Below are 16,073 nucleotides of genomic sequence, written 5' to 3'. Positions count from 1 at the left end.
TAGGATAAAGAAATTACTTTTTTTTAAAAAAACGACGTCAATCGTTTTATTATATATTAGCTTAATAATATTTTGACACGAGTTACCAAATTTTTAAATTAATTTTTTTAGTACTTTAATTAATGTTTTTTTTTTAATTAAAGTTTCAATTTCAATTATTAGAAAAGGTGAAACAACTTATACAGTTCAATTACTTTAAAGTTTTCTTATTACTAAAACTACTATAAAGGATTAAACGATGTACAAGGATTTATAAAGCTAGGAAATTATAAACATTAGAAAAGTACATTGCTTCAGTTTCTATATAATAATTTCAGAATATTTTATATCGTACGTTTAAAAATCCCGCCATAACTCTCCTATCTTTGCAAATAATATAATTGGCACATAAATCTTGATCGTGAATAGTACTAATAGTACAACATGTGGGACGGCTCTTTATATATATAAAAAAATTTTGGCCAATATATGTATTTATCTTTACAATTTTATTAGGTCTATCAGAAATAACCAATCAGATTAGCATTCCTTTACCTAGTCTTCTTATCGCGGACAAACAGTAAGAGTAGGCTGCGCGTCCCCATTGGATCCAGATATTACTCAATGAAATCGAACAACTTTGAATAACAGACGCGTATGGAGAAGTTGATGCAAACATTTTCCGTAGAATAGATCGCTTGTAAAATATGAAATATATTCTAGTAACCGGTGGTGTGATCAGCGGAGTCGGCAAAGGTGTTATTGCAAGTTCATTTGGTACTATACTTAAACATTGCAATATTCATGTGACATCTATCAAGATAGATCCTTACATAAATATCGATGCCGGCACCTTTTCTCCATACGAACACGGTACGTTATTAAACATTTATTTTTTTAAACATTTTATCTGATTAGAATGACATGTTCGAAAACACTTCTGCAAAAATCTAAAGTTTTATACAGCCATGTGGTGTGAGAAGCCATTTTACATGTTGCTACCGCCAATTTTATAATCACGTGCTATATTTCTAACAGCATTTTTAATTCTAACACAAAATGAAATTTATCTTATTATGTACGAATGCTGCTTCAGATTATTAAGTTATAGCGATTGCAAAAATTGTAAAAGCTTAAATTGTTATTGTATAAACTTGTGACTATGTCTATTTTAATAGAAAAGTTTTATTAATTTTGTTATTTGTATATGTAAAGATTTTATTGAATTAAAATGTACTTAAATAAATATGACGTTAATTAATCATTTTCTCCTCAGTGTACAATTAAACTATTATGAAATTTGTTTTCAAGTTTGATATATTCTCTAATTTTTTTAAAAATATATTTTTAATTTGTTTGTTAGTTTGATTACATGAAAATTATTTACATTTCAGGAGAAGTATATGTGTTGGATGATGGTGGAGAGGTAGATCTTGATTTAGGAAACTATGAACGTTTCCTAGATATTACTTTACACAGAGACAATAATATCACAACAGGTAAAATTTATCAACATGTAATATCAAAGGAGAGACGTGGCGATTACTTGGGAAAAACAGTTCAAGGCAAGATATTTTTTGTAAACACATAAAGTTAATGTATAATTCATATTGATAATAAGTGTTTATTATTATTCTGTAGTAATACCACATATAACAGATGCCATTCAAGAATGGGTTGAAAGAGTTGCAAAACAATCTGTAACAAAGGATGGTGATAAACCAGATGTAATTTCATGTTGTACAATAACATTTACAAACAAGTAAAAAGAAAAAGATACAAAATTAATCTATATTTTATTCATTTCAGGTTTGCATTATTGAATTAGGTGGAACCATAGGAGATATTGAAGGAATGCCTTTTGTAGAAGCTTTTAGGCAATTTCAATTTAGAGTAAAAAAAGAAAACTTCTGTTGTGCACATGTATCATTAGTGCCACAAGTATGAAACTCTTTTTATTTAAGTAATTCTCTTTTTTCATTCTAGACCTTGACTTTGAACTCATGACAAGTACCAAGCATATGTTTGGTAGTTTATTCTTAATCCTTAGAATTATGTAACTATTATTTGTAAAATTTACAACCACATATAAATAACGTTTATGCCTGTTTAGAAAGCAAAAATGTATATATAAAGGATACAAATATTACTTTTTCTTTTTTATAAGTTTCTTGAATATTTCTTGTTTTTTTTTTAGCCAAAATCTACAGGAGAACCAAAAACAAAACCGACTCAATCCAGTGTGAGAGAATTACGTGGTTTGGGTTTGTCTCCTGATCTCATAGTTTGTAGATCTGAACTACCAATAGGCGATTGTGTGAAAGAAAAAATTTCGAATTTTTGTCATGTTGCTCCTGAACAGGTGATATTCCTTAATCATTTCAATAAAACTTTAAGAAAATTGGCTAAAAGACTAATAGAAATTTTGATGTATTATGATTAGGTGATAACAATCCATGATTTGTCATCTATATATCGTGTTCCTTTGTTGATGGAATCTCAAGGTGTTATTGAATTCCTAAATGACAGGTTACAATTAAATATCGGAACGCCACGTCCCCGATATTTTATGCGAAAATGGAGAGATTTGGCGGATCGCACTGATCATTTACGAAAAGAAGTAAACATCGCGTTAGTTGGAAAATATACAAAATTAGAAGACTCCTATGCATCAGTCACAAAAGCATTGCAACATGCTTGTATTCAAGTTGGCTACAAACTCAAGTTAACAGTAAAGTATCCGCTTTTTATTAAATATTAAATTTTATTTATTTTTCATTTATTCTGATTGAAATTAAATATTAATTTGACTTATCAAATATATTGTTATATATAATGATTACTGTCATATCTGTATAACTATAATTTTAGTATATAGAGGCTGATAATTTAGAACACAATACAAAAGCAATAGATCCTGTACTATACCATGAAGCCTGGCATCAACTTTGTAGAAGCAAGTAAGTTATTTTTCTTTCTATCATTATTTCATAACATTTTGTTTCTTTCAAATTTGTTTATCTTAATTGGGTTATATTTAGTGGTGTTATAGTACCAGGTGGATTTGGTAAAAGGGGTATGCTGGGAAAGATGGAAGCATGTGGATGGTGTAGAACAAATGACAAACCTTTTCTTGGTATTTGTTTGGGCTTACAAGTGGCGGTAGTTGAGTTCGCAAGAAATGTTTTAGGCATAGAGGATGCAAATAGTATAGAAATTGATCCAGAAACTGATCATCCCCTCGTTATAGATATGCCTGAATATAATCCAGAACAAATGGGTGGAACCATGAGGCTTGGAAAAAGATGCACTCGATTTACAGAAAATAATTCTCTCATAAGTTAGCAATTTCTTGCTTAAAAATTTGTTATGTAATATAATGTATTTTCATTTTCATAAGTGTTTTGAATTATTTCATATATAGAGCAGCTGTATGGCAATAAGAATTTTATAGAAGAAAGACATAGGCATCGATATGAAATTAATCCCAAGTATATTGATGATTTAGAAGCAGCTGGATTGAAATTCGTAGGTAAATTAACATTCACTTTCTAATTTATAACTTTAACAAATTTTAATGTTCATTAAACTAATATATATTGCCTTTCTTTTATGTTAGGTCATGATGAGGAAAATTTACGTATGGAAATAGCAGAATTGGAAGGACATAGTTACTATGTTGCAACGCAATTCCACCCAGAATATTTGTCTAGACCGTTAAAACCTTCACCCCCATTCTTAGGATTAATTTTGGCCAGTGTTGGTAAATTAAAACATTACTTAGCCAAAGGTTGTAAACTTTCACCTCAAGTGGTCAGTGATAATGATTCAGGTAATAAGCAATGAATTTTGTGCTGTAATTTCTGTTATTATAATCTTATTTAAAATTTATCGTTCTTAATAGATACCGAAAATCTAGTTGATGACGATGAAACAACAAATAATGAGCGAGGCTAGTATAAGTGGTATAATTATATTAATTTGAGTAATTAATAATGAAGTACTATTATGTTCATATATGTACGTATGTTGATATTAAAAAATTTTTTTATTTTAGAACAAAGCTTTGGATACATATTCAAATATATGCGTAATAATATATTATATACTTATACTATATAATTGTACTTTACTCCTCCCTCAATCGTGCTTAGATCTATGTTCGTAACATGAATAACTCAAATCATATCTAATTAATTATTTATTTAAAATGATATGACGATATGTATGACTTGAAATATATTCTTCGGTTAATTTTTAATATACATATGTCTTGAAAAAAAAGTAGATTCGTGTTTAGATCCGAAGAATTTGTTTTTTCTATTAGTAAGTTTTATATATTTTATGATATAAAGTATTTTTATATTTTATCTATGTATTGACACGATTACCAGGAAAGGATCGGTTGACGGAGGTTCGGATACGTGTACAATATATACTATGTAATCAAAAGAATTCATAGATAATAATTTATACTAAATAAATGAAAAGCTTAAATATTTGCAAATTTCTAATAGATTAGACTTCTACTATGAACAAGAATTTTCTATAATAAATAATATGAAATTTATAATAATACTATTATTGTTATTAAATATTGATTTAACATAAAGAAGTCTATTTCTAGCATCAAAATTTTGTTTGAATTACAAATTTGAAAAATCGTAAACATGTTATTTCTGTGGTAAATATTAATGAATGAGATTCGTTCGTTGAAGTGTTTTTATTGTTTTTCGTTTCTGTAATTATATTATTTTAAACTGATAGTTAAACTATTAGTTTTCTATAACCATCGCATATTTCGTTCGCTTTCTTCTCACTTACATATATAGTTTCTATAATTCCAGTTAAAAAATGTAATTCTATTACTATGTACAATGTATTTTCGTTAATTGTTATATTTTAAGAGTTTCACTAACAAAATTAAAGCATCTTACATTTTATGAGAAAATAAAATTTTACGTTCTTCAGGAACGTTGGATACTTTTATCGCACTTAACTTTTTCGTAGTTTATATGTGAAAGTGTAAAATTAAGTTTATGGCAACTCTACAAAAACTTTGTTGTTACAAATTACGTGCTTCAGCTAACTAGTTTTTATCAAGGACTTATTGTTACAAAATCATAATCACGACTTTTTGTCTTTATTTAGCAGCACATGCGTTCTGCTGAATACAGTATATAAAATATACACTGGCATATTATTACAGTAAAACATTTCCTTTGTATAAAAATGATATATATACAGCACACTCTCACTGTTACACGTATAGTATACGAATATTAGTTTTGATAAGATTAATGTTAAGTTATAGTATAGAATTCGGATTGTTACACTTCACGAAAGAAATAAAATATCTGTAAATACATAATAAACAAATGTAAACAAAATAAATATAAAGAAAAAGTAAAATGCACTTTGGACGGTAAGCATTACAAATAATACTAAGGACACACGTTTCGCGAAAATAAAGAGAGAAAAAAGTATTTTACATGTAATGAAATATTTCTGAAGATTTAGAAATATTTTATATATGTACAAATAACTTTGTTGTCATTGATAGAAAAATAGCATAGCTAATAAATTTTTTAATGAGTTTCAAAATCAGTTGATTTGTTGATGTTCTTACGATTAACGCTAACAGGTAAAAACTCTGATATAACAGAGTAAAAAAGAAACAAGTAACTGTTCTCATTTTTAAAATAATAAAATGTTAAACAAGTATTTAACCTAACATAGTATTCTGTCGCGATGGTCAATCTAAATGTCAATGTACATAATAAATATTTATGCACCTCATAATGTAAAGTAATAACAGTCTGCAATTCGAAAGATTTTTTACTACCTCTTATTCCTAGCTATATGATGACTGACATTAATAAGTATTCAGAAAAAATATCAAAGGTACACTTAATACAAATAAGACATTTCTACATGCTTACATCTTTTTAACGTAATATTTGAACTCATAATTGTATATTATTTCTTTTATATTATCTTCTGTGATAATTCTACTATGACGAAAATCAATAAAATAAAAATGTTTAATGTCCAGTTATTTTTTAATATTTTCATTATTATAAGGGATTCGATAAATTTGTTCGTGCTAATTAGTTAAGTTTACCAGTCTCCAGTTTAATACAGTTGTCATTAAATCGAAACAGTAGAATTATGTTTCTTTTTATCCTCCCTATAAAATCTTTTGTTATGACACTTCAAAGTGCACTTATAAGCATAATTTCATCTATATATTCTAGCATCGACATAGCGAAATATCTAACTTCATACTTAAATAAACCATTCTTTCTTTTTTTGAACTTGATGACCAGTGGCAGAATGAACTACCGCTGAGTCTGGATCCAGTGCTATTTCAGCACCCTTGTCCTCCTGGGTCAAATATTCGCCTTTGTGTCTTGACATGTATCTTCCTATAAGTACTGTCATTATAACTAATCCTATAACAATGACTGTCAACACGCTTCCTAAAATCGCGGTGTCGGTTTCGTTGTAAGCAGCTCGAACTTTTTCTTCATCTACTTGCGGTGGTGGACGAGTTTCTACGATATCAGGCGGATGCGTAATTGGTTCCACGCCACAAAAATCTTCCGTGAGAGGAGTACCTAAAGAACGAACGTTTCCAGGTCCATCTTCCTGGAATAGTAACTTCAAAGGGTAAATATCGTCAAATTCTACTCTAGATATGCAACCAGCAAAACCTTCTGTCATGGATTCGTTTCTTCCAATATACATATACTGTATATTATTAAATTGTGCATCGGCTGAGGTTTTAATGTTAAAGGGGAATTCTTTCGGCTCGTAATTATCGACTTGCAAAATGAGTGTCGCTCCTGAATCCTTCCTGCCTACCCTAACATCATGATACTGTCCTAGACCAAAATGCTTATTAGGGAAAATAACTTCTTGTCGTTCAAAACCGAAATCGAAAACGACACGCAAATGCCCGCTATTTGAGACCATAATTGTCATATATTCTCCAGAGATGTTCGAAAACAGGCCGAGTAAAAATCCTTTAGGATTCGTTGTTGTAAAACCAACTCTGATTTTTTCGGAGATAGTGGAACGCCAGCTACCCATGAAGTCGTACTTTATCATTGAACTTGGACGCATATTTACTCCAATTTCTATAATAAAACAAATTTTAACGTTAAAACTCAATGTAATACACAATATTCAATACCCAATTTTTAATAGTTTTAGAATCATACAGGACGAGATATAAAGAATTATCATTTCCCAAAATTTATTAGGTCGTCCGAAAAGTTTGTTTCGTTTTATAAGGAAATAAAGGATGCATAAAATTTTCCGTTTTATATTACTTTATCGAATTACGTATGATCCATTTTGTTCTATCAAGATAAAGATTACAACGTTCAACAGATTAGGTTTCATATTTGTATAAAAATGCGTTGCTGTAAAAGACTTGTCTGTAAAAGAAAGACACTTTTCGGACAACCTAATATTTATGTTAATTTTTATCAAGGAGAGAAACATACCATCTGCGCAAATTGGACCTTTAAATGCAGTCCATCGACAGTCACAAGAATATCCATCATATCTTTCATGGCACGTGCCATTGTTAAGGCACGGATTACTTTCGCATTTACCCATACAACCTTCAGAAATTCCATATAAATTTTGACGAGCATAACTTCTCAGATCTTGCAACTGACCATTTAAAAGGAGAGCTCTGATACACCCAACGTAACCATCTCTATAATCTGTCGTGGCGCCAATCACGAGATCCGATGTGAGATGAAGCGCTCGTACTGGCCCCGGAGGTTCCCTTACTTCATTCTTTAACGCTCCATCAATTACGATTCTAGCTTCCTTACGATTTCTTTCAACCGACACGGAATGCCATCGATTATCAGCTAATTTGTACGAGGTTTGTACACTGACCGTAAGTGGGCCACTACCTGCTAAATACTGGAACTGAATCTGATTTCCACTATTTATAGAAATCTTTATATAATCTGTGGGTCCCTTGCTATGAATTATAACAGCGTTTTCGATGGTCGTTTTAAACTCGAAATAAATATCACCGCTGTGACCGATATCAAAGGTTGGTAGGTTGATGGTAGCATCAACGATGCGGAATGTTACTACGTTCTTGAACAGATCTACAATAAAACGAAATGTTTTATTTATTTTATATAGGATTAAGGATAGGATATATTATACAGGATTAAGGAGGGAGAGGGGTCAGCTCCAATAACATTGATCTTGAAATTTGTTGTAGAATAAAATATTACCCAGAGGGATGACCACTTCTATGTTATATATTAAAGTAAATATTATTGAGGCTGATTCCTCTATACTGAATAATTATCAATACTTTCGTTATTCAAGTACAAATAAATAGAGGTGACTACAAAAGTTTGAACATTAATACAAGTGGATGGGAATCAATAATAATTAAAATGCTAATTACTATTATTTTACAGTATCTAATGTACTTACAAAGATACGATACACATTTAAATGTTTGCAAATGTATCTTTTAAATAATTACTTTAAATGGTATGAATCTTACCTGACCTTACCTTGGTAATCAACCAAGGTAAATTAGAACCTTACAAACAATTTAAAATAAATTAAATATCCTGGTTTACATGCATAATGCGTGGAAAATGTTTTAAACTTACCATCTCCCTCACAAATAAGTGGCCCAAGCGTGTAATGACCCATTTTATCGTCCACCGGTGTACCAGTATCACCAAATCGTAATTGTTTAACTGGAAGATATTCCTTTTCAGTGATGTCTCCGCTGTCTTCTAAGATAGTATCCAAGTCAGCATCACAATTGCACCATTTTGTAGGATCCGCGCAATTTCCAAGTATACCGCATTCGCATTTACGTGAACCTGGTAATGCTCCTCCCCAGTAGTCCATTTTCTGATTATTTCTACTGACCCACCACGAGTTTGGTCTGAAATAATCTCCTTGCGGTACTAAAATTACATTATATTACGTTATTCAAATACAAAATATATAATCTTCGACGAAAATCGTACATTTAAATCTCTGTTAATAGATTAATAAATAATTACCTGGAGAATTGAACAGTTTAGAAAGTCTACATTCATAACTGATCCTTTGTCTACAATTCGTGGATCGATTAAGAAGAGCTTCGATTTGATCCATGTCCGCGTCGTAAATGATATCTTGTTCAAAACTACCCGGCTCTTGGAATCCATCCACAGGTGTAATGCGTTCATTGTTATGTCGCAAGATAGTCCTCACGCGTCCGTCTGTATAGAATTCACAAACTACCGGGAATGGTTTCAAAGGACCGCTTCCATCAACGTCTATTTTAATATCTGCTCGTTGACTGACTGAGTTTATGTTTTTATATGCTTCGCATGATAGAGGATTCAAGGAAGTGTGACAGACAGCTCCTGTATATCCTGTATTGGCACAATCACAGAAGAATTCATCAGAATTTTGACGACATACACCAGAATGTTTGCACGGATTTGGATTGCAACGATCCATCATTTGACATGCATCGAAGACAATTTCGTTCTTGCAACAGTATTCCTCTTCCTTCCAGTCGGTTGGTAGCTTATAGTTGCCATCAATACTAATCATTCTCATACAACCAACGAAACCGCGGTTGCTCTCTATGCCTGTCATACCACCAATCATGTAAACAGGTCCTGTGATCATATCTAATATACGTCTCGTCCTCATAGGTGTTCCATCGACATTTAGGATAAGGTTATTCTTTGAAATTGTTAATATAACTTGGTGCCATTTTCCATCATTGAACTTTTCATCGAAATTGTCTAAAGTTACTAGAGGACTTCCTTTCGTTTGAATATCAACTTTCAATCTACCATCTTCCAAAAATAGCTAATATATACAATATAAAACATTATTAATATGTATTTGATACAGAAAATCTTCATCTTCTGAAAATAAATTTACAAACCTTTACGAAACCAGGTGAAGTAAATTGATGATATAAAATAATTCCTCTATCTTCGTATGTCCTAAAAGTGAGGGAAGCATTCAAAGAAGATACTCCCTCGTATCCTTTAAGTCTGGCATATGAGCCATGAGTTAAAAATGTTACAGGGATTATAGGTGGTTCTGGACAGCTATAAAGCGTATTCACTTTGTAATATCTTAGATTCTCCCCGGTAATTCCTGTTTCCTTTAAATCGTGAATAATGCTAGTCGCATTTAGATAAAAGTTTTCTATACACCCTGTAAAATTTTGATTGACTACCAATCCATCTTGTTTGTTAGGTACACCACCTATATATAACTGGTGAAGGTATTTGAATTAATTAATATTATAGATTTGAAAATGCAATAAAAGATATTATACATTATTTAGCTACTTACTGCTCTATTTAAATCCAGTCTATGAAACTCTCCTTTTATCCTTCCCCTAATTAATACCCTATCTACAGAGAATGAGATATTCTTCCTATTACGCGATATTAGAACATCGTGCCACATATTGTCATCCAAAAGGCTACCAACAGACAAACTAGTCATGATATCAGACCCCAAATCTATATTTAATATCATTCTGTTGTCTTTTAATTGTAAAGCTATGTAATCCCCTTGTGTCCCGCGAGAGTACATTAAAATACCATCTGCATTGTTCGTTTTGAACCGGAAGCGTATGAAATGTCTGTCAGTTTCTATTGGTTCCCTCAATAAATCATACCGTAAAAGAGATGAACCATTGAAGGAAAGAATGTCAGACACTACAAAAAGAAAAAATTAGTTAAGTAGAGACTTTGGCATATTAAGAGAATTTCTTGATTTGGAAGACTAAAATTTAGTCATCCTTAAAACATTTTTTTTGAGAGAATTATTCACTGCAAAAATAGGAACCACACTATTATTTTAATTTTTTGGTATGAAAAAGTAATTATTATCTTAGAAAAAGAGATAATTCTTTAAAATATTACTTTATTAACTATAAAAATGTGTCAATTTCTGATTTATGTAGATTTTCCATATCGTAGTGAAGTTATGGTTTTGTATGATTTCATGTTTTTCTTGAAAAAAGTCATGGAATGTCGCTAATTTTCTCAATAAAATTCACAACTTCCTCTTAAAAGTATGTCATTGCTTACCATAACCACATCCATACAATTCTATTCTTAACGATATTCTATCCCGCCATCGGGTTGGATTTATTCTTATCCATTGTGCAATAATTGGTACTTCAAATTTATTAAGTTTTATAGTATCACCATCTACGTTGCCTTTAAACATCTATAAGGAAAGAAAAAAGACGTATATCCTTGTTTAATAATGAAATGCAATCTTTGTTAAATTTACTATAATCATTTCAAAAACAAAGTGTTTCTTTTATAATGTTATATAAAAACTTTGGAATTTTTGTTAACATTTACATAATCTGTTAGTTGGTTATGTTTGATTTAAGTACAACATTTATGCCTAAATTGTAATGCATAAATAAATTAAACATAGATTGGTAGACATTTGGCATGCTTTTATCTAAAGTTATGTTAGTATAGCATTGTTATTTATAAGTGCAGAAGCATGAAAGCAAATGTTAAACATTCTGTTGAAAGTACCGTGTAAAAAATGTAAATTATTAAAATAATTATATATATGTATAGTGTTTAATAGTTAAGAAAAAGTCCTCACAAATAGAAAAAAAGACCTTCAAGCTATGTGCTTGAGCATTTAGTAGAAATTAAAGAAATCATATTTTTTAATTTTTTAGAACATGTGAGATTTAAGAAATTATTAACATATAAAAGCAGAATCATAGTTCCCATTGTGCCTCCACCAATAAAAAGAGAGCACTTCTGCTATGTATTTTTCACTGAAAATATATAATTTTAGAAATAATGAAATAATTCTTTTACTGAAAAATACGTTGGTATGTATAACATGTAAATGTTATATTACATATGTACAATATTGTAGCAAGTATATCATATCTTGGAGCAAAAGATAAAAATGATTCTGTACAGAAAAGTTCTACGTTTCTTTATAGTCAATATCTCTATTAATACCTCATCTACACCATCCTGGCTTTCATAACTGGCCCAGGCTTGCCCATCATCAGAGTACTGGACAATATACTCTGTCACATATTCATTAGTATGTGCACGACCTCGTGTAGCTATGCTGCGTATCTCATATCTGTCCCCCAGTTCCACAGTAAGATGTTGATCATAACTGCTAAGCTCTGGTGACCACGTAGAACCTCCTGCAAAGCCCAGCCCCATGTCCATGTGTAAAAGGAAAAGAGTAGAAGCAAAGCAGTTAAGTAAGAGAAAGAAAGTGTTATGAGTTATTGGAAAATGGTAACATAATGATTATCATTTGTGTTTATATTTTAATAAATAATTATTTTAATAAATATTTTATATTATAATACATAAAATTCTATTTTTCATAATAATATTTACATCATTCAGAAATTCGGTATGAAATGCATGAAAAAGATATAGCTGTTGTGTATTCATTTGTACAAATGAAGAAGCTTACTAACAGTGTTGTGTTAAACATGCAAACAGTATCTACCTACATAGAAGTTTTTATGATGCAATGTTATGGAAATTCATTCGTTACTTCATTCATGCTAAAGATACTTAACTAATATCATACTGAATTTCAAAAACCCAGTCTTTTGCATTATCGCAGTGCTATGAGTTTTGTTAGTCATTAGTTAATATTAGTTACCAAATGCAATATACCTTTTTAACAAATCTGCTCATGGATTATGGCTATATTAGCACAGACACTGAGTCAAAAATTGTATAGGTTCAGTTTACCTTAACATTACCATCTTCTTCTTTGTAATCAACGTAGTCCAGGCCATTTGTACCATAACTGATAACATATTCCATAACATACTCATTTTGTACTGCTCGTCCCTGGGTCTCCACAGCTGTGATGTTCATTATTTGACCCAGGTCGATTATAAGGTACTGACCAAAGTCTGAACTGCTAGCCGTCCATGCGCTTCCGCCTACGCCACAACATATACGCATGCATGCAACTCAAAATGAACTTAAGGAAGCAGTCATATTTAACAAAGTAGGGTTATCAGAGAATTAATTACTACTATAATTATCATGTAATGAATTTAAGATAATTATAACATAACTAAATATATTCATAGCTGAAAAATACAAGTAATACTTAAGTTATACCTTTCAAAGGTGTCTATTAAAATAGTTGAAAGCAATATCATTTAAAAGAAATACATATGTATAAGTTGGAAATATATATGTTATGTGTTATTTATGGAAAACTCCCTTTCCCAAGCAAAAGAGAGGAAATGTGTAAAAGTAACAGGTTTGTGTATTGTATGCACATAAAATAAATGAATTTAAAATTTTTTATTGCATCTTTTGTAGTTTTTAAACTGAAATTTATAATTAATTTCAATATTCTGTAAAAACTGTATTCTTTCAAATATCTTAAATTATTGTTAATGTTAAGTGTACATACGAAACTATGAATTTTATAAGGAGGTAAAATAAAATTTGGACACATATTTCTAACTATATTTATTAAATTCACTAACTAAATGCAACTGTTATATCTGTACATCTTTATTACGCATACATAAAAGCATTACTCACAAGAAACTAATGTAACAATATATAAAATTTAAAGTTATGGATGTTCCTTTTTTTTGAAATATTCTTGTGTATATTTAGGATCTTGTGGAAATAATGGAATAGCATTTGCTAAAAGTGTATCACTGTTTACATATTCAAATATTTTCTTTTGCGAGTTTGGTGCTTTTCCATTTTTTTGTAAAGCTATAGCAACACAGTGTTGGGAATTCAATAATGTTTCCTCAAACAACCAATCTTGTTTTACATCATTTATGTATAAAACAGTATCAGTTGTAACAGAATTTTCCATGAGTTCTGAATTAGTTTTAAAAGACATTGATCTAAGATCAATCGTAATACCTTTGCCTATAGCTTTCACATAACTTTCTTTTAATGCCCAATGCCTGCAGAACATACTAATTTTATCAATGTCATTAGAAAACATATTTATTTCTCCCCATTCTAAAGGTGAAAAATTCCTATTCATTAGACGGAAAAATTCAGGCAATTGCTTACCACCAGTATATTCGAATTTCATTATGTCTATTCCTAAGTTTACATTCCTTGTTTCACCTGCTAAAACTGTATAATTACCGTGATGAGATATATTAAAAGACAAGTTTGAGGAAACATTTTTTAAAATAGGTTTATTATATGCATCTCTTGCAAATACTATAGCAGAGTATGGAATATGTTCATACTCATTAACAAATTTTCTCATCATTAATCTACCTGCAAGAGAAGCCCTAATATCTTTACGAAACACAAATCTGCCTAATCTTTGTTTCTCTTCTAACTGTATGCAAGAAATAGCATAAGCAAAGTCCTTTTCACTGGGATTCCATTCCTTCCAATTGAATGCCCACCGAATACTTTGAAACATGTTTACTAATATTAATTTTAACTCTGATTTATAATCAGGTTAAAGTTCTGCAAACTGTTATTTGCTTCTGTTTTATTAAAGCACTGCTTTTTTTAAAGGCTCTTGTCTTTTAAAAAACCAGGCTACTCTTTAGCATCCACCTGGAGCAAATAGACAGAAGACATTGGATTACTTTTATAATAAATAACAATATTTATTTTTAATTGATAAAGTATTCATTAAAGGATTATTAATTAATTATTAATAATGATCATTTGTGTGACTAGTGCTTGTTGCTTAAGAAGAAATCAGATGCACAGAATAACTCTGCAATGAGTCAGTGAGTTCATTTTACCTAATTCAGGTCTGGAGTTCTTTTAATTGGCTAATGTATGTGGGTGTCGATGAGAATTGCATTTCTTTAAGTTTTAAGTCTTTTCAAACAAATCAAATTTCATGTCTAACCTTAAATATACAGATACATAATATGTGGATAATACACTACCTGTATTGCTATTAAACTTAATAATAAATATAGACAAAGAAAAGCAATCTTAGTAACAGGTATACATCATCACATACGTTTTCAAAATATGATATATAGATAGCAAGCAACAAACTACAAATTATCAAATGTTTCTAAACTTGTACAAGAAGATAACATAAGAAATGTTATTGAACAATATAACTAAGGGAAAATGCAATATATAATATCACAAAAAAAATTAGAAAAGCTTTACCATTAAGCCTGGCATTTTTTGGACCTCTGTTAGGTAATGATGTGGTAGCTGTTAAGTGAGCTCTGTCCAAAAGTGGATCGTTACATTCATCATCTAATTAAAAATTACATTTAAATTAATAATATAATATACATCAACATATCAAATATCATTAAAGTAATTTTTTAAAAATTATAAATTCAATATAATACGTTCATTTTATATAATACAAAATACCTATCAATTTTTAATAATAGGATTAAAGAATTTTATTTTATGTAATCAGTATAAAATATCATGCTTCTCTAACAATATATGTACATTCATACATTAGGGAAAGATAAATGTATGATCGTAATGCAATACATTTCTCAAGTTCTAAAGAATATTAAATCTTAAGTTGAATATTGGTTCATGGATTGGTTGAATTAGAAACAAAAGTTTGCTCGTTTTTCAATAAGTTTATCATACATTAATTCTCTACTACGCCATGTTGTAAAATGGGCTTGGCTGCATTGAATCATCTTTAGGAAAATTATTTCTCTTACGGAGGAAAAATTTCATACAGTTAATAATAATATGTACTTACACGCAGAGGTGAATGAATTACTTGCAATTGCGAAAACGAACACAAAACACCTGATAGTATTCATCGTATCATTGCCCTTTCAGAGAGCAACATACGAGAAGCTACTCCTAAGCGAGACGCGTTGTTGAAACTGTTACTGATTCTCTCTCACGCTCTCACTGGAGTCATTTCACTAGTGTATTACTCATACGTACACTGCGACACACATACATGGTCACACATACATGCTACTACACTATATAGTACTTATCATATTATATTATATTGTAAAATATTGGATTATCTTATAGCATATTACATACTACCATCACATTATTTAAGATAAGATA

The 16,073-nt window shown here is 30.1% G+C and overlaps 3 protein-coding genes across 6 annotated transcripts; 1 reads left to right on the top strand and 2 right to left on the bottom strand.

The window, feature by feature from the left end:
• Nucleotides 1-477: 477 nt before the first annotated feature.
• Nucleotides 478-4,083, top strand: LOC126873674 (CTP synthase). The gene is given in 12 exon segments (XM_050634778.1): nt 478-852; nt 1,374-1,547; nt 1,618-1,706; nt 1,789-1,920; nt 2,177-2,341; nt 2,423-2,710; nt 2,851-2,939; nt 3,021-3,319; nt 3,404-3,511; nt 3,599-3,811; nt 3,884-3,905; nt 3,907-4,083. Coding segments are annotated over 12 exon segments (1,803 nt in total). The 5' UTR covers nt 478-686; the 3' UTR covers nt 3,965-4,083.
• A 1,020-nt stretch (nt 4,084-5,103) lies between these two features.
• LOC126873644 (neurexin-4) lies at nt 5,104-15,924 on the bottom strand. 4 transcript variants are annotated; one of them, XM_050634717.1, is made up of 10 exons: nt 15,745-15,924; nt 15,177-15,269; nt 12,780-12,976; nt 11,100-11,241; nt 10,354-10,724; nt 9,935-10,273; nt 9,051-9,855; nt 8,646-8,951; nt 7,494-8,120; nt 5,104-7,121 (listed from the first exon to the last, which is right to left on the bottom strand). In XM_050634717.1, the coding sequence occupies exons 1-10, from the start codon at nt 15,806-15,808 to the stop codon at nt 6,268-6,270; spliced, it is 3,798 nt and encodes a 1,265-aa protein (XP_050490674.1). In that variant the 5' UTR covers nt 15,809-15,924; the 3' UTR covers nt 5,104-6,267. The 4 variants fall into 4 exon arrangements, with proteins under 4 accessions (XP_050490674.1, XP_050490673.1, XP_050490675.1 ...); XM_050634716.1 differs by lacking the exon at nt 12,780-12,976 and adding an exon at nt 12,015-12,211 and having other exon boundaries at nt 15,745-15,923; XM_050634718.1 differs by lacking the exon at nt 12,780-12,976 and having other exon boundaries at nt 15,745-15,799.
• On the bottom strand, nt 13,506-15,800 carry LOC126873666 (L-aminoadipate-semialdehyde dehydrogenase-phosphopantetheinyl transferase). The gene is made up of 3 exons (XM_050634764.1): nt 15,745-15,800; nt 15,177-15,269; nt 13,506-14,597 (listed from the first exon to the last, which is right to left on the bottom strand). Exon 3 carries the CDS (start codon nt 14,455-14,457, stop codon nt 13,630-13,632), a length of 828 nt encoding a protein of 275 aa, XP_050490721.1. The 5' UTR covers nt 14,458-14,597; nt 15,177-15,269; nt 15,745-15,800; the 3' UTR covers nt 13,506-13,629.
• Nucleotides 15,925-16,073: the final 149 nt, after the last annotated feature.

Source organism: Bombus huntii, chromosome 15 (assembly GCF_024542735.1).
Source record: "Bombus huntii isolate Logan2020A chromosome 15, iyBomHunt1.1, whole genome shotgun sequence".
Classification (NCBI taxonomy): Eukaryota; Metazoa; Arthropoda; class Insecta; order Hymenoptera; family Apidae; genus Bombus; species Bombus huntii.
This window is presented reverse-complemented; position numbering and strand designations above follow the sequence as displayed.